The sequence below is a fragment of the Nymphaea colorata genome, chromosome 7 (assembly GCF_008831285.2).
Source record: "Nymphaea colorata isolate Beijing-Zhang1983 chromosome 7, ASM883128v2, whole genome shotgun sequence".
Lineage (NCBI taxonomy): Eukaryota > Viridiplantae > Streptophyta > Magnoliopsida > Nymphaeales > Nymphaeaceae > Nymphaea > Nymphaea colorata.
This window is the reverse complement of record NC_045144.1, coordinates 16,719,382-16,746,783: the sequence shown is the minus strand read 5'-3', so window position 1 is coordinate 16,746,783 and position 27,402 is coordinate 16,719,382. Positions and strand designations below refer to the sequence as shown.

Below are 27,402 nucleotides of genomic sequence, written 5' to 3'. Positions count from 1 at the left end.
ACCGATATGGCTTTTTTAGTCTTCCGAGTGTTGCAGCAGGCATCCCCTTGGGCGACTCTTGTTAAAGGCCGATATTGTGAGTGGAAGGGATTGCTTGACAGCAACTCGAAGGGCAAAAGGGTGTCCAGAGCTTGGCGTACGGCACTGAAGTCCTGGAGGAGGGTCAAAGAGCAAGTCGTTTGGAAAATAGGCAATGGTGCTTTGGTGAAGTTTTGGACAGATTCTTGGGGCAATGAACATCTGATAGACAATATTCTCATATCCCACCTCCACCTTGTCCAAGATTGCATCTCCTGTTCGGTTAAAGAGATCCTCGAGACGAACGGGGAGCACATAAAGGACTTCCTTCGCACCCTCAATATTCATGTCTCTTGGCCTAGGATTCAGGTAGAGCAGGCGGACGTCCTGAGATGGAAGGATGCTGAAAAAAGCAACATCAACCAGCACGAGATCTGGCAGAGGATTCGAAAGAAAGGCAATGAGACCTGTGATAATATGCTAGTTTGGAAAGGGAGATGACTCCCTAGGGCGGTCTGGGTGGTGTATTTAGGTAGTGCTGGTCGTCTTCCGATGGATGAGCTAGTTAATAAAAAAGGTCGCCATCTCGCTTTCAGGTGCTATGTCTGCAAGCATGCGAGTGAAGACATTCAAGTCCTTTTTTTCGACTGTAAGGGAGCCAAACACATTTGGGCTCACATCTATGGTAAGTTTGGTAGGACTGCCCCATGGCATTTGGAGTCCTCCTAACATCAAGCAAGGCCTTAATAGGTGGCATAAGCAAGGCTTCAAAGACAAAACACTTGACAAATGTTGGAAAGACAGCTTCCACATAGCGATATGGTTCATTTGGAGAACGCGCAACCACTTTAAGCACAAAGGGGACATTCCGATAGGTAAATTGGCGAATCAGTTCTGGTTGCACTGCAGCGAGCACTGGTGGTCCTTCCAATGGTCGGATTCGCAACGAGTTAAAACACAGAATTGGTTGTGCACTGGAATCCTTTGGAGCAGTGGTATTTAACCGAGATGACATTTGGGTGGAAATCAGCATCACCTCCTGCTTTAAGGCTGGCAGAAAAGGGGTAGCAGGCTTAATCAGAGACGCCGCAGGTCAGTTCCGACATGGCCTGGCTTGTTGGTTTCACAACAATTCGGACTGGTGGGAGACCGAGGTTCTTATGGAATGCATTGGGTACTTGGCTAACGTGGAAGACAATCAAGGACGCATCTCTATCCTGGCAAACGATGGCGATTGGAAGCAGCACTGTCGAAGTCTAACAGGATGCAGGTCCAACAGGGCGATCAATTCTCTGTTCATCAACAGTCTCATCAGCAGGGTTGTTTTTTGCAAGAGATGGCCTCTTGATGAAGCGACTAATCTTTTGTTGCTCATTCCGGATAATGGATTGTATACCAAATGGAATCCCACCCATAACACGTGGGATCCATTAAAAGATAGTTCCTTGAGAAGCTGAGGTCCTTGTGGACCCATTTTTGTTGTATATACTTCTCATTTTTGTTGAAATAAAAGGATGGGGGCCTAACCCCAAGTAACCTTTGTCCGGGACTATTGATCGTCCAATTAAATTTATTAAGTTTCAATTTTTAATAATATGTTTCTATGTCCAAAACTGGGTATTCCAAAAAATTACAGCCACTTTTTATAATTTGTCAAAGTTCATGCATGAACATCAGATTGCATATGACTTTCAATCTTCTTCTTGTCTAATGGACCGTGACGAGTTCATCTATCCATTCACATTTGTCTAATTAAACGGCCAAGTATAACAAGTGAAAAGATTCGGGTACAAAGAATAATAGTCGTCCTAAACGATTATTTTCTCTGCCTCTATACCGTTCCTCCACCCATATACTTGTTTGCCTTCATCAGATGTTTGTTCTGTGCATCAATGACTTGAACCTCTCTTTCCTTGTGTTCTCAGTTCTGTTTCATCTTTGTCATGTTCCAGCAGTTTGAGACACAGCACCAAAAGTGAAACATGTCAGAGCTGGTCTAGAACTTGGAAAGTTCAAATTCAATTCTAAAATCAATCAATAGAATAAACTTCAAATATAAATCTGAACCATGCCGAACCTAAGTGTATTTGATTCTGGATTGCAAAATTTTGCCATATCTCTGCATTCAATCAAAACGAATAACATGCACTTTACCTGTAGAAATTGCTTTAAAATCAGGTCTCAAATGTGAATCAGCTGGGAAACAGTTTCAAGCATCGGTTTCATTAAAACACTAAGCATCCAAATCCGGTTGAAAGTATGTCTAGACGCTTCTCCTCAAATGAGTTTGAAAGAAGATCCAGATTTTTGTTTATTGATGCAGATCCATCACTACTGGATGTGCGAGAGTGATAAATTGCAGAGACCGTCAAGTTAACGACTCGGATCAACTCCAAAATCTATTGTTCTGTTGCATGAGCTACCTTGGTTGTTATCCTCCTAAGGATTTGGGTGCCTTAAAAATAACTAATTAAGTTCCAAAAAATAGATACTTATTCCAAATCAGATTAGCAATTGAAGCTGATAACCTGCAGTTAATGCACCTCTCTCTCTCTCTCTCTCTCTGGTGTGTGTGTACATATATATATCAACCACACACACAAAAGCAAGACAAGATATCACGTTATATGCATGAAAGATTTTCTTTATTTCATAATAAACACTTACAGCTATTCCTAGAAATGTTTACATATGTAGCCTGTTTTGCTATAAATAAAACATCACTTTGACCAAGCACTTCACCTATATATTATGGGTATTAAGTACAAAAATGCTAGCTTTTGTAATTACCATCAGTTGTACATAAGTAGCGCACACTTCTGGATCTTTGCGGGTACTGAAGACAGCGAATAGGAAGCATTACTAATTTCCATATATCTCGAGCAATCTGTCAAATAGTCGTCCAACATACGCCTGTATTAGTGTGAGGGTGCCTCTGTGTGCATGTCTCCTGTTGGTCTTGCAGAAAATATCTTACTATGTACATGATAGAAGGTTCTCAAAATTATGTGCATGCCGTGCATCAAAGCCTGCAATAATCCTTCAAGACCTGCCTGGCAAGATCTAAGGCTCCACTGCTTTTGTAGATTAAGTGCAAATTATATGCAGCCTCTCTGTGAAGGCTACAGTATCCTTTCATTCCAATTTCGAGGCCTTCCTCTTCACTGGGAAGCATAGGAATGGGGTAGTCTTTCTCATGTGTTGCAAGGACCTTCTCATAATATGCAGCTGCTAATGTCACAAAACCAACATGGTGAAATGCCCTCGCTATATTATACAAGGCTTCCTGCAAAATATACAAAGATGACCACAGAGAAACGCATTTAGCAAGCACAAAAGAAGTAGCACCATCTTCAAGAACATCACAAGGTACAAAACAAGATGGCAACCAAAGATCAGGAGCCCCAACTTTTCAGAATTTCAGTACTCATCAAAATTTCTGACACTTTTTCATTTATTTGAGGAACTAAAAGAGACTCATCACCATACCAGACCAGCAACTATGAGATCATAGCGAAGAGGAGAAAAAGAAACATCTAGGGTGTGTTTGTTAGCTTGTACTATCGGACAGACACACAATCTAAGACACGCAGTCAGTAAGACATGAGGCTGGTAAGACATGAGGCTGGAGACCGTTCGTCCATAACCATTATGTTTATTTGAAGTGAACATGGCATCTCAGACATTATTATTTATTTGAGGAACTAAAAGAGACTCATCACCATACCAGACCAGCAACTATGAGATCATACCGAAGAGGAGAAAAAGAAACATCTAGAGTGTGTTTGTTAGATTGTACTATCGGACAGACACACAATCTAAGACACGCAGTCGGTAAGACATGAGGCTGGAGACCGTTCGTCCATAACCATTATGCTTATTTGAAGTGAACATGGCATCTCAGACATTATTTTCAGCGTTGATAACTTGATAGAAAGTTGAAAAGTAAGAGCTAAATTACCTGCAAAGGCATGAATGTTTTGATAATGATCAAAGTGCCACTATAAATAATGTGTATTATTGTTAAAAGCTATTAAATAAAAAAATCCATAAAATTTTAAGATTTCATAAACCTTATGAATTTCACAAATTTTGTTCATTTTACAAGTGGCCATGAATGAAAAGACGCTGCCTGAAATTTCATAAAAATTAACAATTTCATAAATTTCACAAGTATCATAAATTTTTACAAATTTTACAAGTTTCGTAAATTTTACCAATATTACCATTGCATGTATGATGATCAGAACCTTTGATCATAGGACCTTTGCCCCTGCCTTTCTTGTTTGGTTTCTCAGTGATACAAAGCATATCTATTGATATAGTCTGATCTATATGAAAAACAGTATTATGGGCAAGAATAGATTAATAATGACGTATCATAATAAAACTTAATAACTGTGACTAAGATTTAGTTTGATAAGCTTAAATAGCAAAATTCAAGAGGCAAGCACTCATGGCTTGTAAACTACATCAACTATAACAAAAATACTTAACCATAACATCTGGCCTTTTCATATTGATCCTAGCTCATAGAATCACATCCACACTTGTTTTGGAGCTACAATTGAAATGGGGCTTTGTTATTTTGAAAAAGTCGTAGCTTGGTTACTATAGACTTGCGAGGGTAAATTTTATAAGATTAGTTTAGTTTTCTTCCCCTCTTTTTGTATGCCGTCTATAATCCTCTAGAACAGATTGACATGTCTTCTTGCAGACATGAGAAAACTAAGGGTGTGTGCAACTTCACCAGAACAATTCACATTGCTGAGGATATATTTCAGAACGCCAACCTGGCTATTTTGAGAAAGATGTTGATAGTTATAAAGAAATGCAAGGCCTTGTGCTACACACTGGTTCTTGTTCTGAACTCTTAAGCCAAGCGCCAAATTGATAAGAGCAGTACCTGAAGAGGAGACAAGTAATAAAGAAAGAAATATAAGAAATCACTAGAAAGTTAACAAAATGCAAAAAGAAATGCAGTAGGTGATCCAGTTTACAAAAGAAATACCAACACAGAGATTGATCAACGGGTTATCTGGCTGCAACTTGTATGCTTCTAAGTATTCTCTAGCAGCTGTCTGATGCTGGCTATTCATCGAAAATTGATGCCCACAAATCATAATAGGGGGCACACAATCTTTGTACTTTCCCCGCATCGACAACAAGAACTTACTATGCTTTGAAAACCGACTCTCCATCCTTTAGAATGCAAATTATTTGTCATTGTAAAATGCAAGAAACAGCAAAGTTGTGAGTGTGATATTCTGGACAAGTAATTCTATAAATACAGCATAAAATAATGAAATAGAAAGTATCTCACAAACACATGCAGGACACAATTCAAAGCCTAGACATGGCATAAAAGCAAACTGACCAAATGGAATAATTTCAAGTGCACAAGGAACAATCAGAATGAAAGAAATTTGAAAAATCTTAGACATTTGTGAAAAAGAAGCTTCTCTTTTTGACACATTTATGGAATGTTTAAGAAACAGCAAATGAGTGTGTTAGTTAAAACAGAAATTTTTTTAACAGCCGCCTGTTGCTTGTGGAAAGAGAAAATAAAAGAGCCATCTTACCTTTCTCTCTCTCCTACCAGCTGATAAATGTAGGGAACTTAATAAGGAGAAGTGACAAGAAGTCACAAAGAGAAACGGCAGTAAGATGAAACAAGAAACAAACAGCAAGGGCAGACAAAGGCAACAAGCAAAAACAAGATATGTTTACAAAGAGGATGGCAACATGGGAGCCTAACCCAAACAAGATAAAGAGATCGGGTGTCAGTTAAACCACAAACAGCTATTAAAGAAAGACAAGAAACTTTATATAAATAAATATATATATATATATATATATATTTGTGTGTGTGTGTGTCTGTATGTATGCACTACATAAAACATATTGTACATAAAATAATATATACAAGTACATGTATACATCGAGACAACTTTCTAATTGCACTCATCAACAACTTGTGATCTTAAGTCAAAATTGTAGGAATCACCTTACCTAATTCATAGACAGAAGCTGATCGACTACACTGAAGATCTAAAGCAACCAAAAGTCCAAAACTTTCTATTTTCTGACATTCAACCTGAAGTGCTTTAAAGTGCAAGGAACTTATTTACTGTGCAGAGATATCCAAGAGTCCAAGACAGAAATGCTGGTTGAGCGGTAAAGGCTAATATTTACCAACACATGAAGACCAATGTTGTAAAGTGCATATTGTAATCCAAATCAATCCAGCTAATAGACAATGTTGTATCAGAACATATTGCAATGTATCATAAACATATATTAAATTTTTTATAGTCAAGGAAGTTTAAAAAATAATAAAAAATAATTAAAAATCAAGAAAAATATTTTCTCCATAAAAAACATGTCCTACATAAATATAGACTTATATAGGTAGGAAAATTCATAAATTTAAGTATAAAATAACATAATCTAACTTTGTATGCCTTAGTACATCAGGAAATAAGTTCAAACTGTCATACATCACAAGATGAAATTGTTTAATGCAAATACCAAATGAAAATATCATCATGACCATTGATCGCCTTCACCTTCATTCTTGTTCTTATTGTTATTGTTATCATCTTTTTCAAATTGATATCCTTACTGATAGTTTTTTTTTAAATGGACGAGTTTTCTTCGAATCAGTGATTCCTCCCTCAAATTGGCAATTTTTCCTTGAAACTGGCAAGAACACCTCCTTTGTCAACTCCTAAAATTGTTCACAGGGGAGAAAAGGGTTTAAAAAACCAATTTGAAAAAGGAAGGTTTGGGCCCCAATCATGTTTTGATATCGTATTGTAAGATATGGAGTATAGTTCAATAAGGGGTTATGTATGATACGATTCATAAGATATACATGCAACACAACCTTTAATATGCAGGTGGTGTATCGTATCTTACATCTTAATAGATATGACATGAATCATAAGAAATACAAAACACTAACGAAGACAATATTTACTCAGAAAAATAAAAACAAAAACCCTATGTAGATAGATGGCACAAAGGACATCAGAGTACCTGGAAACAACTTTGTAGTAGCAATTCCATGCTGCCATGCTGTATGGATGTTTTTGAACCATGTATCGTGCATAATCATACCCATGAGTTGGGTCCCTAGTCCTATATGCAACTTCTGTTGGCCAAAACAAGATGAAGATTTTTTAGATCAATTTAAGAACATGATACTTAAAGTAATCTAGTCCAGTTCATCTCTCCACTAAAGACTACTACATGTAGAAGTTTAGTATTGAAACTTACGAGCACCAAGCGTTCGAAGTTCTTCCTTTCTCTCAGCAGGCAAAATGTGTTCACCAGCTTTGAGAGAACGGTTAATGATCTCCAATTCTTCCCAGTAACGGTGCAAAGATGCCAATGCCTTGCAAAGCTAGAAGTATAAAAAACCCGCTTTCAATACTAAACAATGGATAAATTTGATAAGGCAAAAAAAAACAACAAAAAACTTATTCTCACAAGACTAGAAATGATGCTAACGGACAAAACATCATATAAAGAAAATGACTGTAGCTTAAACTAATTAAAGAAACAAAGAAAAGTGTTGCCTCTTCTTTCTTTTTCAGTTAATCATGCTACAATAGAAACAACAAATATATTTGCTGAGATAGAAAAGGGAAATAAGAAAACCTATTCTATTCACAGCTAGTGAACTAACAATCAGGATCATAATCAAATGGACTAAAGGTAGTTACAAAAATTTCCAGGTTAGAGTTACAAGTGCATGTTAAAATATATACAATAGAAACACCTTTGTGTCTATACTTGTGATTTTTCATTTTAAGGACAACATATTCTGATCATTTCAAGGGCTACATGGTATAAGCACTCTTTCACATACGTAAATTTTTTTTTTTTTCTATTTGTTGCCTTTGTTCCAATATGCACTTTATACCTGTTAACTCTTGGTGCCCATTTCACTGTGAAATAGGATCTCGTGCTTGTATTTGGGCCTCCTCACATCATATCAGGGCATTGGCTCTAAGCAGATGGCTGGAAGTTCTTCTAAAATGGCTTGTAGTTCTTCACTAAGCAGCCCATGGGACTTCTTCAAGTGTTTAGGTTAGGAATTTCTTTTATGGTCATGGAAGCTTCTCAACTTCCTCCTTCCACCTTTACCTTTTTCTTTCCTCTACTCCTTATTATCCATGCGAAGAAAAGGACTTTTCATGACCCTTTTTGCCAGACTTACATTGTCATCATATACAAGGGAAAGATCAGGCCTCCACTATTAAGCATCAGATGGAAGGGAAAGGCAATCTGGACTTTGTAGATGGTTCTTAGAAAACCTCAGCTTGTACTTACAAGAAAATTAAAACTGAAAAATTCTAGGGAAGAAGGGGATGAAAAAAAGGAAAGGCAAAAGTAAATTACATCCAGCACTGATAACCAGACCTTTTATACAAGCATTCGTGCTAGATTAACAACTTATGCATTATCCATTATCAACATAATTAGAATTAAAACTGAATTAAAAGAATCAAGATTAAGGTGCTAGAGAAGAAGAAACTAACATCTACAAGTAATTGATAGTGCTCATCATCCTTGAGGAGGTTGGGAAGGGGAGGCTCTCTCACTGCTTGCTGCTGCATATGGTTTGTTATCAAACATTAAAAACACATGCACCATCAGAATACGAACATATTAATCATTATGAATCAGTTAACAAAGCTAATAGACTAACAAAGTGCTGATATCTTGCCTGAGGTTCATCATCTGAATCATCACTTTGCCATTCCTGCCCAGCAGCCAGAGCTGCAGCCCTTTTTTCTTCCTTTTCAGCCGCAATCTGTTGGAGCTTTTTCCGTGCTCTGGAGGCTTTTGTCCTAACAGTAAAAAGAAGTGAATTCGAAACACTCAGTCTCCCACAATCATGCACATATCTAAGACAAACCTCTCTTAACTTCCTGAATTGTCATTTATCAACTTTGACAAAACAATTGGTCAAGCACATCATTCTCATTAACTCCTTGGCCAGCTTCTTCTCGACAGCTTTTCCAAATATGGTTTTTGTCAAAAAAATAGAATCCCAAAGTATTTTAAAAATTAAAAATATGTAAAAAAAAAGAGAAAACGAAAAAGTATGAGATAATATATCTCTTTAGTATTTTTATTGCAAAAATATTAGAATGATCATAAATTTTTTTTGAAAAAAAAAACAGAGAGAGATATACATGAAATGAAAAAATATCCACAAGAAAAATGCAGAGAGAGACAGTCATGTTCTTGTGTTTTGGGGCATATTTTGAAAATATTCTGAGATTCTGCTAATATTCTCAGCTGGCTCAAGATGCTGAAAATAAATAACATATGAGAATTTGAAATGATAAAGGTATTGGAAGAACCATAAACATCTTCGAAATGTTAAATTTTTCATGCATCAGCCACTGTTATACAATAGGGAGAATTCTTTGGTGTAGTTTAGGTTGACTTCCTCACATGTCCGTTGAGGATGCAATAGGTCTGAATCCACGAAATATGACATCGCTTTGTTCAACATCTAACAACTTTACTCTTTCTGAAAGAACACTTTTTGGAAGCTTCTTCCGCATTCTGACCTGTTCCAACAAGTCTTTCTAAGAAGGTACTCTAGTGAAAAATTTGCACACACACTCACACACACATATACATGTATGCATGTGTATATTTATTAAAAAGAGAATACTCCTATAATTGCAATCCATCTATGGAACTTATCCATTTTTTCTCACGCTGATACAAGGAATGCAGTGCAAGGATATGAAGACACTTATACATGATTACATAGTGCTTTTATATGTCAGGAAGAGTGAAAGTCAATTCTATTCACAATATTTCAATTAGTTTAGGAAAACAAACAGAGATACAAATAAATATTTATACACATATGCATTCATATGTTCATGGTGGCATATATTGTGCATTACATAAGTAAAACACCAGCTAATTTATCATTACATTGAAAGAACTGTGTTATATATGCAGACAGTAAATACAATGACAGGTTATTAAACATAATGCAGAAAGCAGAACTCATCCTCCTCACTCCCCTAATTCTTCTGTGGCACTAGAGTTAGGCAGATCCTGTAAAAGGTACTTAATAAATGATAGCTATACATCACATCTTCACCATCTCAAAATTGCTACGTGCGTAAATTAGAATATTCAGGCAGTTTAGTGCAAAGACAACTGAACATAAGATGTTCCACAGGCTAGAAGATTTATCAAGAGATCAATTTCATCCAGTAGTTAGACAATGTACTAATTAAATTGGAACCTGAACATGCAGGAATTAATATCCAAACCTGTTATCTCAAGCATGAATCATACTATCTGAAATGTTTATGATCTCTCAAAGTGTATTGAAAATGTGTTGTATTCTTGACTCATCACAATCTAGTTGGGACATGTTCCCAAGTGGCTCTTGCAAAAATGAGTATGTTCACATGATGTCCCAAAGACCTATAAATCAATGTAAACATGAACTTATTGATGAAACTAATATACCTCTAGACGGTACTGTACAGAAAATCAGTACAATAACTGAAATTCATCAACATAAGGTTCACCCCATTGAACTATAGGAAACTATTAGTTTTCCCAAGTTGTAAATCAGCATCTTGATGTGCAATGATTAATTTAATTGAATGAATAATTTATAATAAATGCTTCGTAGATTGTAGATGATTATATGACCAAAAGGCATGTCAACAATAAGCACACTGTAACAACCTCAAGCATAAAAGGGATAATTCTACTACTTCATGATAATGGTAGTAAGAGTAAACAGACCTTCATGTTTGTGATTTCAATCAACAGTGTTTCATGAATAACTGGGAAAATTGTATCAACAAATTCAGCAAGCATGTCTTTTCCAAGATAAATTTTTGCAAGTTTTTTTCGTATGTCAGTGCTCCTCCACCAAGCTACTGAGTCTGTAACACTTGGCTCATTACTAGTTGGTCCTGAAAAGAGGGACAACAACAGTAGTTAGAAAGCTACCATAATGCCAAAGTGGCCTATATAGTCAAATCACCTGCCACACTTAGGCAGTGGATGTTAGTTATATTAATGCAGCACCCAAATAGAGGCCCAAGAAAACAGAAAATATAGTTCCTTAGTCAAAAAAGAAAGAGGTAAACATCATTAATTGGCAAACTTTGGAAAACATACTTATATGTGCATAAAACAAGACATTACAAAACGACCTATTAACAAAAGACAGGTGTTTAAAAATACTTTTATAGGCGTGCAACTAATTGAAAAAAAAAAACAAGAACAATTCGACATGTAAATACATGCAAGGAACGTAGGAACAAATAATAAGGGAAAACTGACACATAATGCAAGGCATGTAGGAAGAAAACAGCTGACAGTTTCACATAAGGAGGATGGGGCTGATGTGCTGACATGGCAAGGTGTATCAGAAAGGTATACGTGGTTTTGAACTATATATGTATCATTTCCATACATATTATATATATATGTGTGTGTGTGTGTGTGTGTGTGTGTGTGTGTGTGTCATCACTCCCACTTTCATCTTGCCTTCTGGATGCCAAAAACTATATAGGATGCTGTTAAAAATTCAACCTTACAGATGGGTACAGACTGCTTAAATCTATAGGATTAAAAAAATATCATAAGAAACAGCTCTTACAGCAATGATCTTATCTTCACAGCTCACAAAATTCAATGTAAAACTCATAATTTTCATAATTATTCACGTATTTTTCATATAATTTACATCCTTTTTTTACAATTTATGAAAATAAAACTTAAAACACTGAGAGGATACATATACATGTATATGTGTATATACAATATATACATAATTACATATATATATATATATATGAAATAAATTAAACAAGTCTGATTTTGAGACTGATGATTTGCCAGATTCATTACAAGTTTACAAATAACACTTTGAAAAGGAGTGCTGAGTTTTATTGACTTTCATTACAAGTTTCTCAATTTTGAAGAAGCCCCCGCATCATTTCTATGACATCCTTCCCACCCATCTTTTGCAAAACAAGCTTGGGAACCCATTAGGACTAGATGCGTTATTGCCATATTCTCTAAATACAATAGCTTTCACCTCAACAATAATGATCCTTATAAGGCTACGTTCTCTTTCACAGTCTTGTCAGTCACACAAAGACAATCTTCCACCATTCCCATTTCCTGAGAAAACAGTTATATGCAGATTTGGTTTGCATGTTTAAAAGCATACAAATCAAGATATTATCATGTTCTCAAGAGTTTTAGAAGCCAAAACAATTCAGACCGTTGTTTTTTAAATCTTACAAACAAAAACTTGCATATTTTAAAAATCATCATATAGAGATTCATGATGCCTTGGATGTAAAGATTACATCCAGAAGGTAGATTCTGGAAAAATTGCATGAAACATGTTAAAAATGAAGGGACTCATTGGACCAGAGTCAGATATTTTATATATATATATATATATATATATATATATATATATATATATATATATATATATATATATATATATATATATATATATATATATATATATATATAAGGAGAGAGAGAGAGAGAGAGAGAGAGAAGTTGCAAGACAAGCAGCATAAGATCAATCAATAAAATTTAGATTCATCTTTTGACTAAATGGGGCCCAAACAAAAGTTACCCAGAGAGTCTGGAGGAATAAGCAAAGAAATGGCTTCATCTTCTTTATTCTCTTGACAGAGTAAGGATGCTAAAGTCAACCGTGCATCTATGCTGTCCTCCATGACACCAACGGCTGTATGACAGTCAAAGACATGTAAGATGAAGAAATTTTATTCACACATCATCACAATCAGCAACTTAGAAACTTCCATCCATATTTGTTTATGAATTATAAGTTTGTTACACAGGTCCTGTATGAGGAGGATCTAGTCAGCCATAGAAAAGTAAAAGGGCACTCAGGTCTAACCTTTATATGAGAAGTGAACAGCTTTCTCATTTTCTTTTAGATGTAGATAACACTGAGCAATTTTTAGGTAAAGAGGCCCCTGAAAATACCACATTAAGTAAACTTTGTTATGCATGTAAAAAGGAAAAAAAAAAACAAATAGATTACAGCACTCAGGTTTAACTCAAGATGAAACAAATAAGCATCTTTGAAGGTGCCACTAAGTATTAAACCAATGCCCAACAATATGTGCACATAGACACATATCATAACGCAATTTTATATCATCAAATCATAAAGTTTATTCAAATATATTTAAAACACGGAAAATTAGTAAATAAAACTAAAAAACCATGAAAACGGTATTAACAATGAAACAACAATTTCATATTCAAGTATCCATGAATTTCACAAGAAATGATATGCACAAAAATAATTGTGCACACACACATGCTATGAGCAGCATGCCTCTTTACCATAAATAAGTAGAACTAAAATTAGCCCATTCCTAATACTTAAAACAAATACAGTACAAATTAACTCTATGTTTTAAAAATCTCCAAATTCTAATCAGGGAGATACAGACCACCATGACCTGGCATACTTGGGATATACCATTTCAAATAGTGGAGTCCACATGGAATTGGAAATGATATAAGAGTTATAAACCATCATGACCTGGCAAGGCAAAAAGGTTAAGAGAATGATGTGTGTTTGGGACTTTCAGGACACTACTGCAGATTTATCCGCCACCACAGTCAAAATTGGCTGCTTCAATTGCCAGCCTTAGTGAAAATGGATAATTTCAAAGGGGCTTAAGTTGCATAGATCGCATTGATAACAGATTGTCGCCAGCAGCCTGTTACACGACAGTTAATATCACTGTGGAAACTGGAAAGTGGAAACAGACACTTCAATTCAGTTGTCAGGGTGGGTGTCGTGTGGTCCAAGGAAAAGATTCCATAGCATACTTTAATAAGGCCATAGTGTATTCAAGTTGTTATTTGTGCAGAGAGAGTTCATTGCAGCGGCATACCTTCTGGGCATTAGTAACAGCTAGCCTGAAATATTTACTGAGCCGCAAGCCATGATCCTGCTGCAGAATAAGTGAACTCTGAAACTACTGGGGTACAACTGTGTGGTAGGACAGGGCTTCCGCTGGACTGTCTGGACACAAGGGTATGCCAAAGGAGGACCTGATGAAAAACCAAATGCAGACCTTCAATTTATGGAAGCGAGGCATATCCAAAACTGACACTTGGAACTAATTAAGCTGAAAAACATTTGACCAAGGACCTTGGAGCAAGCACAACGTACCAAATCAGTGATGGTCTGCAATATAAGGGTATGGTCTACTTGCCAAAAGGATGTCACCTTTTGCATGCTACTTTAGGACATTTCCATGGCACACCACATGCAGGCCATGAGGGTCTAACAAGAATTTAACAAAGACTCTGCAACATTTATTTGATGGCCATGAAGAGGATGTGAGAGTCTTCCTGGTGGGCTGTCAGACATGCTGGAGGAATAAATACAAAGCACTAAAGACTCCAGCTGACTTCCAGCTTCTTCTAATCCTGAGTGCATACTGGAGTACATGACCATTGGTTTCATTGACAGACCACCCTGATTTCACAAGGAAAATCCATCACTGTGGTTATAGTTGATTGGCTGTCCAATAGTGCAAATTTCATAGCACTAGCCCTCTCATACACTGCCCTACCTTTTTCACAAAGCTTTCAACCTGCGCATCTATAAGCTTCATGGTTAGCATGCACCATAACGAATGACCAGGCCACCATTTTCCTCAGCATGTTCTAGATGGAATATTTCAGAATACAGAAGATCGAGCTACATATCACTACAGCACAATAGTGGAGCTACATATAGAGTGGTGTGGGAAACTGCCCCCACCAATCCTAAAATTTTTCTTTGTTTTTATATAGATGTCTTATAATTTTTTGTTTAATTATATACAAGGTGCCCCTTAAGGAAAATTTTTAAACAGTGCCACTTGGATAAAAATTCCTAGCTCTGCCACTGTTACAGCATACCACTGCAGACTGACAGGCAGACAGAGGTATCTAGCAGAAAAACAGGAAACTTTTCTAAGGTGCTTCACAGGTGAACATCTCCATATTAGGCAAAATATTAGCCTGGCAAGGTATTCATATGATGGCCGATCAGTCATCCACTGAATGACTCTATGCAAGGATGTATATGGAAGACCACCTCCTCCACACAAAAAAGAATGGTTCAATTGGACGAAGTTGACACTTACCTGCACAGACATGATGAGGTCTTACTAGTGTTGCACTGGCAGTTGCACAAAATTTTGCTGACAGCATGGTCAGAATTCGTCAACATGACCAACACAGAGCTAAGAACGAAATTAAGGACACATGATGTGGTTAAAAACATTGCCCACTCACGAGGTAGGAGGCTGTTCTCCCAAGTATGATAATCACAAGCCCTGCTATAGGCTATTCACCTAAGTAAAATAATCACAAGCCCTGCTACTTCAGGCCCTATTCAGCAATGAAGAAGATTGGACAGCTGCTCAGAGATTAGATATGCCCCTAGAATTATAGTCCACCTGGTCTTCCATGTGTTGAGACTGAGAGCCTACAAAGAAGGAAAATTAATAGGAGGGGCTGGGCCTATTCCTGAACTGAAGGAACCCTAAGCCTAAGGGCCCCAACCTTCTGCAGCTCAGACCAATAAAGGACAACAAAGAACAGTGACTCTTGACAGAATGGATCATTGGATGGACCAACATAGAAGGAACCAGACTTCATTTGAAGAGGCTAAGGTTCCCTCATGGAGATGCTGCAGTTGGGAGAGAGAAAATTGTTGGATCTACATGTTTAAACAAGGTAACCCGTAGCCACTGGAAATAGAGAAAGGATAGTAAGGGGACCAGTTAGGCAGCACATGGGTTAAGTTCCCTGTGGGTCCTGGGTCCATCATAGCTAGGCCACAGTGTACCAGAACCCACCTCCGGAAAAGCCTGAGGTGTTGTGGATGTTGGATGTAGATATGCCTAGGAGGAAACTCCCCCTCGAAGAGGCGTGATTTCATATAACCCCAACTAATCCTAATCTCCCATTCTTGTTGAGATTACTCCTCCTGTTGAACTTATTTTATAAAGGTGTACCAACTTGGTAAGCCAATCTCATGACAATCCAACATGAGTGCACATGAGTGCACCAATGGGGACAGTTAGATATATAAAGGAGTAGTTGACTGCATGATTGCTTTTGTCATCATCACCTCCATTAAATTTACTTGTTGATGTCCTAACCTCTCCTAGCTTGCATTTTCTTTTGAGTGAATTTCTGGACCATAAGTTTGAGGGGTGTTAACAATCACATAAATACAACCACATCCCCTTTGTATATATAACAAATTATATACATGTGCATATGTATGTGTATGCATATGAATGGCCAGTATATGTGTATAAGGTAGTACGTATAGAATACAGGCTTTTATGTATTTTATTTTCATTTTTACTTGGGTAGTTATTTAATGTTTCTTTAAGCTCTTTTCTGGTGAATTTTAACCTTTGATAAGACTGGGCCAGCCATTAGCTAGCTCAGTTGAGTTTTGCACTGTACATGTTAAGGGGTTCAACCTCTTTGCCTACGGGCTTTCAGAACAATTATATTTTTTTATGTGCTTCTGCTCTAGTGTTAACCCTTTAATGTTTGTTTTGTGCCTTTGTGCAGGTAATGTTATTTGATTCTTGTGAGGACATTTACGGGTCAATCAAGTGATTCTGACTTAACTTTTGTGAAGATTGAAGGCATTTTTACAAATACTATTCTCTATAGTGGGGAAAGATTTTTGTTGCACATTATGATTCAAAAGATAAGTGGATAACAGCAAAGAAAAAAAAAACATAGCACAACCAGCATATCAAAAGTTGTTAGAACTGTTTGTGCATTTGAAACCCCAATAAGCAGACAAAAAACTCCAACTTTAACCTAAAATGTGAAATGACCCAAACCAAAATATCTAAAAACAGCATGGCTTGTCATTCAAAATCTGTAATCACAATGTCAAACAAGAAAAGGAATCCATGCAAGCAAAGTGTTTGACATTTAAAATGGTAAGAGACACATTTGTGGCAGAAGGATGCATACACTGCTATGCTCAGGCATTTCATTTAGCAACAATAAATATTTGAGTGCAGACTCATAACGCCCAACGCTCATCATTGCATTGGCAGCTTCCCATAGTAAGTCAGCACAACCACCAACATTTTCCATTTGCAAATCCATGAAAAGCATCTGTTTCCATGAAACCAACGAAAAATCAGGCAGAAATAGTAAGACTGAAACTGTTCATACATGCAGTGTCATGCATGTGATAAGAGCAGTCTTCACCTGTGAATGTGATACATGAACAAGCAATGCATGCTGTTGCAGAAACCAGTTTGGTAGGATGCATATAGTCAGTTATAAATCCTTTTGTTACTAAAACATGATAAGTAGAACGTAGGTATATCTGAATGAATTGATGAGGTCCAAGGAACAAACCAAAGTGGCATATGCACATGAATAAAACTTTTCTTTTCTGCCTCAATAAGTTCATCAAAATCTGGTTCCTGTTGCTAGGTGCAGAGCCAGCCTAACATATTGTACCAGAGAACCAAGTATTCCTGATCATTCTAAACTTATATTTCATGCACAAACAAGGAACTTTGTCCTGAGTTTCAGCCCAATCTTGCAAGATATAGACTTGCCAAGGATGATTAAGCAGTGTCATTCACATGGCATCTAAAAGATATCACCCCTGCCATGATGAATCACATCTATCGCACCATAGGACTAATCGCTTTGCATATGAAACCAGCCATGTAACCCATACTGATCAAATTGATGGTCGGGTGGAAATGTGCTTGGTAAAGGTAAAAGCACCTCCAAGCTGACCCACAGAGCATATCAAGCCCCCCAAGTTCATGTATGGAAATGCATCAGATATACTCAACCCAAGCAAGTAATGGCTCAAGGACAAAAGGCAAAGCCAAATCACCAAGCCATAAGAAGAGCAAAATCAACAAATATTACAGGATAATAGAAGCAAACCTCAGATTTCTCAATTTCTCCAAGATATGCATAGCAAATCCCAGCCTTCACACTTAGATATAAAGGTAGCTTCTTCAAGCAGTAGACTGACCTTGCGCGCTCAATATGCTCAAGTGCTCTCTGGTAAAACTTATCTTCCATAAGCAAGGTAGCTAAAAAGTTAAACAAATTTAAATCAGCTGCTGCAAAATGATCTTGAACGTATCTTTCCAATATCTCAACCGCTTTCTCTTTCTGGCCAAATGTACAGTACATCTGCAAATCCAACAACAAAAATAGGGGATTATATGGCTAGGAATATCTGAATATTGTTAGCAAGAAATGTTTGGCTTCCCCTTCATTAGCTCCATAAAGGTCATAAAAGATAGTTCTCAGCCTTTGAAAGCATTACATTTCGTTGCCAAGACTTAAATTGGCTACAAAATAAAATTTGATACTTCACGTCTTATTGCAGGAGATCATGTTTCTGCAGTACCCAATCCAAGACATCATGTCAACTATATTGAAAAATTAAGGACATTATTGGTTTCTGAATGGATGTCAATGTGGATTTGTGTGTGTGTGTGTGTGTGTGTGTGTGTGTGTGTGTGTGTGTGTGTGAGAGAGAGAGAGAGAGAGAGAGAGATGGTATTACCACCTTGCTGTCATATTTAATCCAGTAGTTATCATAACAAATGACTTGTGCAACAAATGCTTAGAGGCACAAAGAAACTGTATACAGTTGCCACCACCATTATCAGATCTTAATCACCTGTATAAAGTACAGCACATTTACAGGAATGTTATCATTTTCTCTACTTTGTTCTTGCTCTCACTATTACATTGTCATTGTCTTGTTTGGAGGTAGTCTGGTCAGATTGATCTCAAAAAAGAGAAAAGGTATTTGTTGTATGACATGTTGAATATAAAACTATGCAGGCAGAAACTTCACATATCAAATGCATCGTACATTAACAATGTATGATTCTTAAGCACAACAAGTTTCTTAATGGGCACAGTCAAACTAAACCAGACATTGTCAATACTTTGTCATTGACTGAGCCATTTACATATATGACCTTCCTTGATTTTCAACTCGCCTCATCTATCATGTTTTTTGTTATGATGGTCTAGAGATATTGAATAGTTTGACTTGAGATGGTATTACCATTTAGAGCACACACACGTACATGTGCAAGAGAAAAGGAGGAAACTGAATCCTGCCTTCTATAAAGATAACACTATGGCTACTTTATCTACACCTCTCATCACTGTATGGATGTATGTGTGTGTGTGTGTGTGTGTGTGTGTGTGTGTGCATATATTCATATATATATATATGTATGTATGCATGTATATTAACATTGCTCAAAAAGTGTAATTTTTATAGGTTTTAAGTAATTTCCAAAGAAATTTCCATAGTGACATGGAGCAAAGTGATCATGAACATGGCAATGTCACATCCACAAGTGAGAAACATATAAAAGAGGGGAAAACAGGAGAAAAAAAAAATAATAAAACAACATTGAGTCGGGACCTATAAAGAAATCCACCATCTTATTGCATTCACAAAACAAAAATTATCTCTTTAAAAGAATAACTTCTACCTTTGCACACATCTTACATGCTTCAACATCTGCAGGATGCATTCTTAATATTTGGTCAAAGGACTCGGATGCCTTTTGATAATCACCTCGTTCAATATATAATGAAGCACGCTTAAACTTAAGGCCCATGTCTTCTGGGTCTGCTGCTATTGCTTTTGAAAGACAATAAATAACTTGTCCCATATTTCCTAGTTCCCTGCATTTGCAAAAACAGGATAGAGCAATAAAGAGGTTTTCAGCGATAATGTGATAACTGATAACATCCATGCATCTATAATAGTGATAACAGATAACTGATAACATCCATGCATCTATAAAGTGATAACTGACGACATCAAGTTGTTAATTCAGAAAAATAGAAAAATAATTTTTTTTAAACCGACTTATTCAGTTAAAAATTATGCAACCATCAGAAATACATCCAACTATGTCTTTCACACATTGAAGAAGAAAATTGTCATTTATAACATACAGGGCATGTTCAGTAACAACATAAAGTAGGTATCAACCAAGTTTTGGGGCTGAGACTGAATCTTAAAGGAAGTATTAACCCAGTTTCTAGGCTCCACATGTCAATAAGGACATAAACAGAGATAAGGAGAATAGGAAAGAGGAGGAGGAGAGAGAAGAAAAAGAAAAAGGAAAGCAAGGAATGACAAGTATAGATTCAGTCAAATGGTTCAAAAATTTGTTTTTGACCTATATAAACATCAACTCTTTGTTGACCGCACCCAACTCTTTATGGACCACAAGAAAAACAAATATGTGCAAACATGGACTCTTTTGAAAGGTACAAGCATCCTCGTAGGCTCCTGAAACTGATTGGCACCACTTGTCTACATCATCAAGCTGACTGGTTATTAAAAACTAAAAGACAGAAGCAAGAATCCTCCACCACAAGTTTGAAGTTTGGGTGTCAGGAACCCCTTGAGGGTATTGATAAGTGGAGGTACGGGTCTTTTTCGTGGAATGTCCCCAAGACCAGGCTATTTAAATATGTAAATCAGAAGAATGCATGCACTCTGATAAATTACATGATTTTGTCGATTTTGCAGTCCTTCCTATCATTAATGTATTGTTTCATACAACTTAAAGAGGACACAGTCTTTTAATGAAAGAACAAAAGAGTTGGAAGGAATTATGCAACCAATTCAGACTATACCAGGAAACTAATAATCTACAATCAACCATTTCTGTTTCAGTTTCACAGGTAAAAAACTGCACATATTATGGCTGATGCTTTCAAGCTAGCTGTATCACTAAAAAACTTTGTATTTGTTGTAATAAAAGAAAACATTTAGTGATTTGAGCACCTATTGCATGAAAGGAGATATTGTAAAGGATTGCAACACCTTACATGGACCAGTCAACGAGTCGTTTCCAAAGAAATGCATCCTTGGGTGTTAAATGGGCAGCGATCATGTAGAAGTTCAGTGCCTTTTTCTTGTCTCCAATTGCACTGTATACAAGGCCAAGCGTGTGGTAGGAATCTGCTAAGTTGGGTGCCAGCCTTACAACTTCCTTTAACACATTTAATGCCTGATTTCCAACAAGGGAAATGAAAAAGAAAAAGAAAAAGAAAGGAAAAAAGAGAGGCAGAGGGGGAGAGAAAGAGTAGCAAAAGATATCAATGATCGTTTTATATCATGTCAGAAAATAAGTTTGGACGTTGAACCATCATATATCAAAGGGAATTAATCCATATGTTGAATAAATGTGATGTCTAATCAAAAACTCTTAAAGGAAAGCAGCAATATATCAAAGACACAACTCTTTTAGAAATCCATCAGTAACTGGACAAAATATGGCAAAGGGAAAATAAAAAAAAAAAAGACAAGTTTAACTAACAAGTGCCAAAGAAATGTTTTAAGAAGTATCAACTTCCAGAAAGGGCAATCGTGCAAACCCAAACATAAGCAATACAACTAATGTAAAAAATTAAACAAAAATGACACCTGGGTTTCTGACCAAGGATAATAAAGAAAGCCAAAATTTTTTCTCCGTCAACAATAATCACTTCACCAAGGAATGCATTAAATATTTACCTTGACCATTATGTCTATTAGGAGGCTTAAGACATTGTTTCCCTAACTAATAAGGATTATTCACCAAACGGTAGACACAAGAAAGAAAGAAAGCTATAGTAGATTAACATAAATAGAGACAGCACAAAACATCTTAATCTAGAAATGAAGAATATAATATTAATATGAACAAGGAAACACAAGAGGGACAACTTGATGGTAAGTGCTTCTTTGTTTCTGGTATCATCAAAAAGGATAACCAGGTATAATTCAATATTATTATATTCCTGGATTTTTGAGAGGCAAGTCAGAAATTGCCCTAATCTTCAACCAATTTTGGAAGAAATGAAATGGTTGAACCCGTCATCTTGCCTGACAATAACATTTCACATTTACACCAGGAAATGCTGTTTCTCAATTCAATGGTGAATGCTATAAAATAAGAACTTATATCATGTAGCATGCAAGTGTTTCAAGAATCATAATAGCCAAAACGTTTTAGCACAGATGATCAAAAATGTTAAATGATGAGAAACCACACAGTCATACCACATAGGTATGGTGTGGATAGAAGGTATTACATGAGTCTAACCAGTAAATATGAGTACAGCAACACATATTTATGCCCATACAATTATGTATACAAATAGGCCCATCATAATGCCATTATGTTTCAATGCATGAAGATATTATATTATTCCTTTTCATTACAACTAAATATTCACTCAGCTATCAAATAGGTGTAAGTGCAGAGTGTACAGTATTCATGAAGAAGGAGTTTATATATTTGCGAACATGCATATGTGCAAGAAAAGAGGGCTTTAGGATAGAACCAGTGCCAGCTAGGCAGAATTTCTTTGGTTGGAGCTCCATTTATCCCCTCCACGTCTCATATCCGCCAATAAAGAAAAAAAGAGAGGGAGATGGATGATGTGTTGGCCCCATTCTCTCTAGTACATGGAAACAAAAAGAAGAGTCCGGTTCATGATTATGTTTGGTAATTGGGCCAACCCAGCACACCCATGTTAGTTGCAAGGGATCATAACCCAGTCATATAGGTATTGAACAATAGTTCCTTTGGTATGCAATTATTTGATCAAGCAATTAGTGCACATGAGTGGGCTTCCAGTGGCCTATGAGTTGAACAGTTACCATATTTACAGTCTCATACTTGAAGGATCAAACTTTGGTTTCCCCCAACATACAAATGTGATATCCTCATATCCCTAAACAAAATACCATGTTGAACAAATTTAACAGCCCAGATTGAGCTGTCAAGGTTACAAATCCAGGTTAAACTATGGACGAGTTCTCATTGGATCTCAACAATTGTCACAGTAGCTATGCAAACCGTTTGGGTTTGGATCAGCTATGCCGCCAACTGAAGTCCATTCTTACTATAAGTCCATTCTCATATCCATCTTCTATCCCCATTCTCAACTCTATCTCAACTGCACCTCTCAGTCAGTCTAAATTGAACCATAAATTGGACAAATAGATCAGCTGAAGTTGGATCTTAGCTGCAGAGTTTTGAAGAAGCCAATAAAAAATTATGCAAGATAGAATATGGCACCACTTATACATTGGAAACAGTATAAATCCAAGTCAACCACATTTCTATAGAATCAACAACTGCATGTATCTGAGCCATAATTTATGACTTGCCGATCCATTTGATCAAAAATCTGCACAAGTTGGCTTCAACAATCAAGTCTGCCCATTTCTTTAGTTCCAACTAAGATAACTAATGGCATAAAATTGATTCAGCCTATCCAACATACACACCTAATCCTCGTAAGAATAATTTTTACCCATAATTTAAAAGACAAAAAGACAAAGGAAAATTAAAGGTACACAAATATCACCTCATCAAAACGGCCAAATGCATAATGAAGATTGGCTATCCCAAGCTTCTCCATCACTTCAGGGCTAAGTTTACTTTTTGAACCCTTCTTTCGTCCCCTTTTCTTAGGCTGAAATGTCAAAATTGTAGAAGCAAAAGATTTAAGGTCCAGGTAACAAAGCACTTCCATCAAAGATACAGATAATGCAACCATGTCACATGGTAAGAGCAACTGTGTCTTAAGTTCTTATTTAGGAGTTAGGACATGGGACATTTCAAACATAAAACATCAACAATCATTAAGAGGAGTAAGTTGCATTCATGCACTATACGAATAATCAGTACTTTGCATTGGAGATTGAGACCACCTCACACCTTTCTCAATAAAGGAGCTTAATATGTCACCATACCTGTCTAGATCTTCGCCTTGAACTGAAATCCACAGCTTCCATTATTTCATCAATATTTGCACCAAAAAAACCTTCTTGCCTTGCTTTCTTTCCTGCTTCATTACTGCAAGAAGAAAGACAAGAAAGACAATTAGCTTTTAAAATAATGCTATGACGTTTGCAACAAGGTGCTATTCTACAAGTAGTTTTGCTCTGACCATAAATAACCTCTTCTTCTTCAGTACTTAAAAACTATTGAAGAAAGACATGCTGCTTACATTTTACATTAAGTGGATAATGCAGAAGACATATCCCAGATTAGTTTATTTTTGCAAAAGTTGCTTCATAAGAAAACTGTAACTCATAGCATTTATATACTACCACAAGACAAAGCAAGTAACTGAATCCACAGAGCAACAAGTAGACCCACCAAACATCAAACCATCTAACAAGAACAAAAAGCCAAGTAGATGTCCAATAAGGTGGTTTCTCAAAGGTCATAATTTTCCAATCAAAAAAGTTGTTTGAATGATGAATAAACAAAAAAATGTTCAAAGTCTTTGTTGCATTAAAGTTTAAAAATCAGTAGAAAATTTTCACCAATTTTACAGAATTACAAAGCACTTTTTATCGACAAAAGCTGAAAACTGAAAAGGAAGAAAGAGAGCATAATTTTCTCAAACTTCTATTTTTTGTGCAAATCGTTGGAAAGAATTTTTTTGAAGTCAGTATTCTATGTTTGAACTATTGCATGAAACTTCCAAGAGGATGGAAGCAGAAAGAAGCAAGAAGAAGATAAAAGAAAGAAACAATGAAAGCAATAGAAGTTACGAGCAACTATCTAGGGCTTTGCGTTTGCGTTCCCGTTCAGCCAATGCCTCACACTTGAGCCTCTCAAATTGCTCATAGGGCTGAGCTCCAGATGCGTCCTCCTCTGCAAACTTCATGGGGTCCATCTCTCCATGAAATCGGAGTGTGTATCCATCATCATCCCCACATTCCTCGTCCTCCTCCTCTTCCTCCTCCTCATCCACCCCATCTTCTCCTTCCTCTTGCTCATGGCCTTCTTGCTCATAATCCTTCTCCCTGACAGGTATGGTGATATCTTCCTCTTCCCCTTCATCCCTAACGTGCACGCTGCTCTGTTCTGCCACCATTAAAACCTTAAGCTAGAAGCAGAAAAAGAAACCAATTTAACACCAATATTTATTTTGGTTGGTTATCCATAAGGTTTAAGAATACTCACCAACATCACTCATATTTTTATTGCCAAAAAAAAAAGCTAAAGAAAACAATTTATTGCAATATTTTGAAAATATCACCAATTTCTGAAAATATCATGTTATTATTGCAATATTTTCATGAAATTTGAAAAAAAAATCATTTTAATATATTTTAAATGTTTCTTTGAACACTCTAACTATATGTTTTTTAAAAAAAAAATTGTAGAAAGCTCATAACCTGGAAAAAAAAATTCATTATTTTGAGTGTATTTTCCAATTTTTTGAATTTCTGAGATGTTTTCAACAATAACAAATCCTCCAAATAAAACCTTACCGACAGAAAAGCAAGGCCTGTACTTGTGAGTTGTGACTATGGATTTGAGTACGCATGCAAATGGAGGGTCAGGGCTATAAAGAAAGAGGTATCTGTAAAAGGAAAAAACGTAAGCTCCCTCCAGAAGATGAAAATGGTTCCCCTAAAAGCCTCAAATTGGAAAAGACAATGGCCTTACATAAACACAGGAAATGTGGATCAGAGGCAAGACAACTCTAATGGACAGGACCTGCTAAAGCCCTACATATGTTATGCCCCAAGCCCTAGCAGTACATGGCGCTAACATGTAAACCCTGAATTTTCCGGTCCACTTGATTCACTAGTTGAAGAACCCAAACAAGGTTCTTGATGGCTGTGGACAAAAAGTATGCTACATAAAATTTGTTGGATCTGTAATGGAGCCAGGAGTTTTAGTGACATATAACCAATCATTTGAAGTGTCAGTACTGCTTCCATAGATTATAACACCACCAAAACGTTGGTTTTTGGTGAATGAGTTTGAAGCAGCGATACATTTTTTTTAGCAGTATGTTATATGGGCTAATTGGTATTGGTCATCGACGACGGACACCTCTTTATGCATCACCATAAGTCCAACAATTGTCCGGACTATATTTCATGCAAACCTAAGACGTATATAAAAAAAGACGTTCAGTTGCTTACCTGATGTCCAATAGATTCCAGGCAACCTGTTCGAGTCAGCCATAAGTTGGACGGCAGCTGCTCACTCCTCTGAGTAGAGAAACGATACTCCTCTACCCTTCGTTAATTTCTGTATCTTTCGCTGGTTGAAATCCTGCAAGTCTCAAACAAAGACACGCCCAAAGAGGGAGAGTATAAGGTTACCAACTAAGAAGCTCAGATACTTACTTTTACAAGACGCATCACACAATAAAGAACATCGTCAAACACCGACTACCACATCTGGACCAAATTCAAGCTACACCCATTGAAGAAATTACTGATATCTTCCCAGACTTGGTAAACACACTTCGACGTCCCAACAATCGGATCAAATCCTCCTCCAATTCGAGTCGGAAACCTGTCCCGCGGATTCATATACATATCGACCGATGAGATACAGGCACACAGGATGATTGAGGACCTTGAAGTAAGGATAGGCAACGAAGATCACAGGAAATGCATTTTTCACGGGCTAATGATGAGCGGTGCATCAAACAAATCATGCAAAAACCCCAAATAGGTCTCTCTCTCTCTCTCTCTCTCTCTCTCTCTCTCTCTCTCTCTCTCTCTCTCTCTCTCTGTGTGTGTGTGTGTGTGTGTGTGTGTGTGTGTGTGTCTGTCTGTCTGTCTGTGTGAATGTGTGTGTGTCTGTGTGAGGGAGAGAGGGAGCAACGAAGGCCGCCAGCCCGCTTGCGGGCCGGCAGCCTTCCGACCCTCAGTCGACAGAAAGAAAGGGAGACAACCGCGGCCGAAGGTCAGTGCCGAGAGAGAGGGAGAGAGAGACAGAAAGACGGACCTTTACGACGCGCACGGCAAGCAGAGAAAGAGGGAGAGAGTCGATACTCGAGAGGCACTGTACTTGAACAATACGCCTCAGGCACTCACACAATTCAGTGATTTACACTAACGCCTCGAGGAGTTTCGAGTGCAAAACGCCCTGAGGTTTGTCACGCCTCTACCAACCCTGCAATTCCCCGGGCCAGAAGAGCCCGGAATTTGCGGAAGCATCTGCTGTCGGCGAAAAGAGATCAAAAAGAGGAACAGGCACTCGCGCGTTCAATGCCTTACGTAATGCCTCGAGGAGTTTTGGGAGGAAACGCCCTGAGGCGTACGTTTGTCGTTTGTCACGCTTCTAACAACCCTGCAATTCCCCTGAGCCCGGAATTTGCGGAAGCCTCCGCCGTCGGCGAAAGGAGATCAAGAAAAGGAACTCGACCAACGGGAGGAACAGGAGACCGGAGAGACGGAGAGAGGGGAGGTGGGAACCG

At 37.2% G+C, this 27,402-nt stretch overlaps 1 protein-coding gene across 7 annotated transcripts; it reads right to left on the bottom strand.

The window, feature by feature from the left end:
* Positions 1–2,636: 2,636 nt before the first annotated feature.
* Positions 2,637–27,370, bottom strand: LOC116257371 (uncharacterized). 7 transcript variants are annotated; one of them, XM_031634031.2, is made up of 20 exons: positions 26,931–27,369; positions 26,114–26,246; positions 24,725–25,040; positions 23,915–24,017; positions 23,527–23,634; positions 20,995–21,176; positions 19,638–19,833; positions 18,052–18,306; positions 17,107–17,253; positions 12,980–13,058; positions 12,692–12,805; positions 10,825–10,997; positions 9,493–9,611; positions 8,756–8,879; positions 8,568–8,639; positions 7,300–7,426; positions 7,060–7,174; positions 5,030–5,220; positions 4,812–4,924; positions 2,637–3,304 (listed from the first exon to the last, which is right to left on the bottom strand). In XM_031634031.2, exons 2-20 carry the CDS (start codon positions 26,154–26,156, stop codon positions 3,041–3,043), a joined length of 2,841 nt encoding a protein of 946 aa, XP_031489891.1. In that variant the 5' UTR covers positions 26,157–26,246; positions 26,931–27,369; the 3' UTR covers positions 2,637–3,040. The 7 variants fall into 7 exon arrangements, 6 of the variants coding, with proteins under 6 accessions (XP_031489891.1, XP_049934671.1, XP_031489892.1 ...); XM_050078714.1 differs by having other exon boundaries at positions 27,187–27,369; XM_031634032.2 differs by having other exon boundaries at positions 27,203–27,368.
* Between the last annotated feature and the right edge of the window lie 32 nt (positions 27,371–27,402).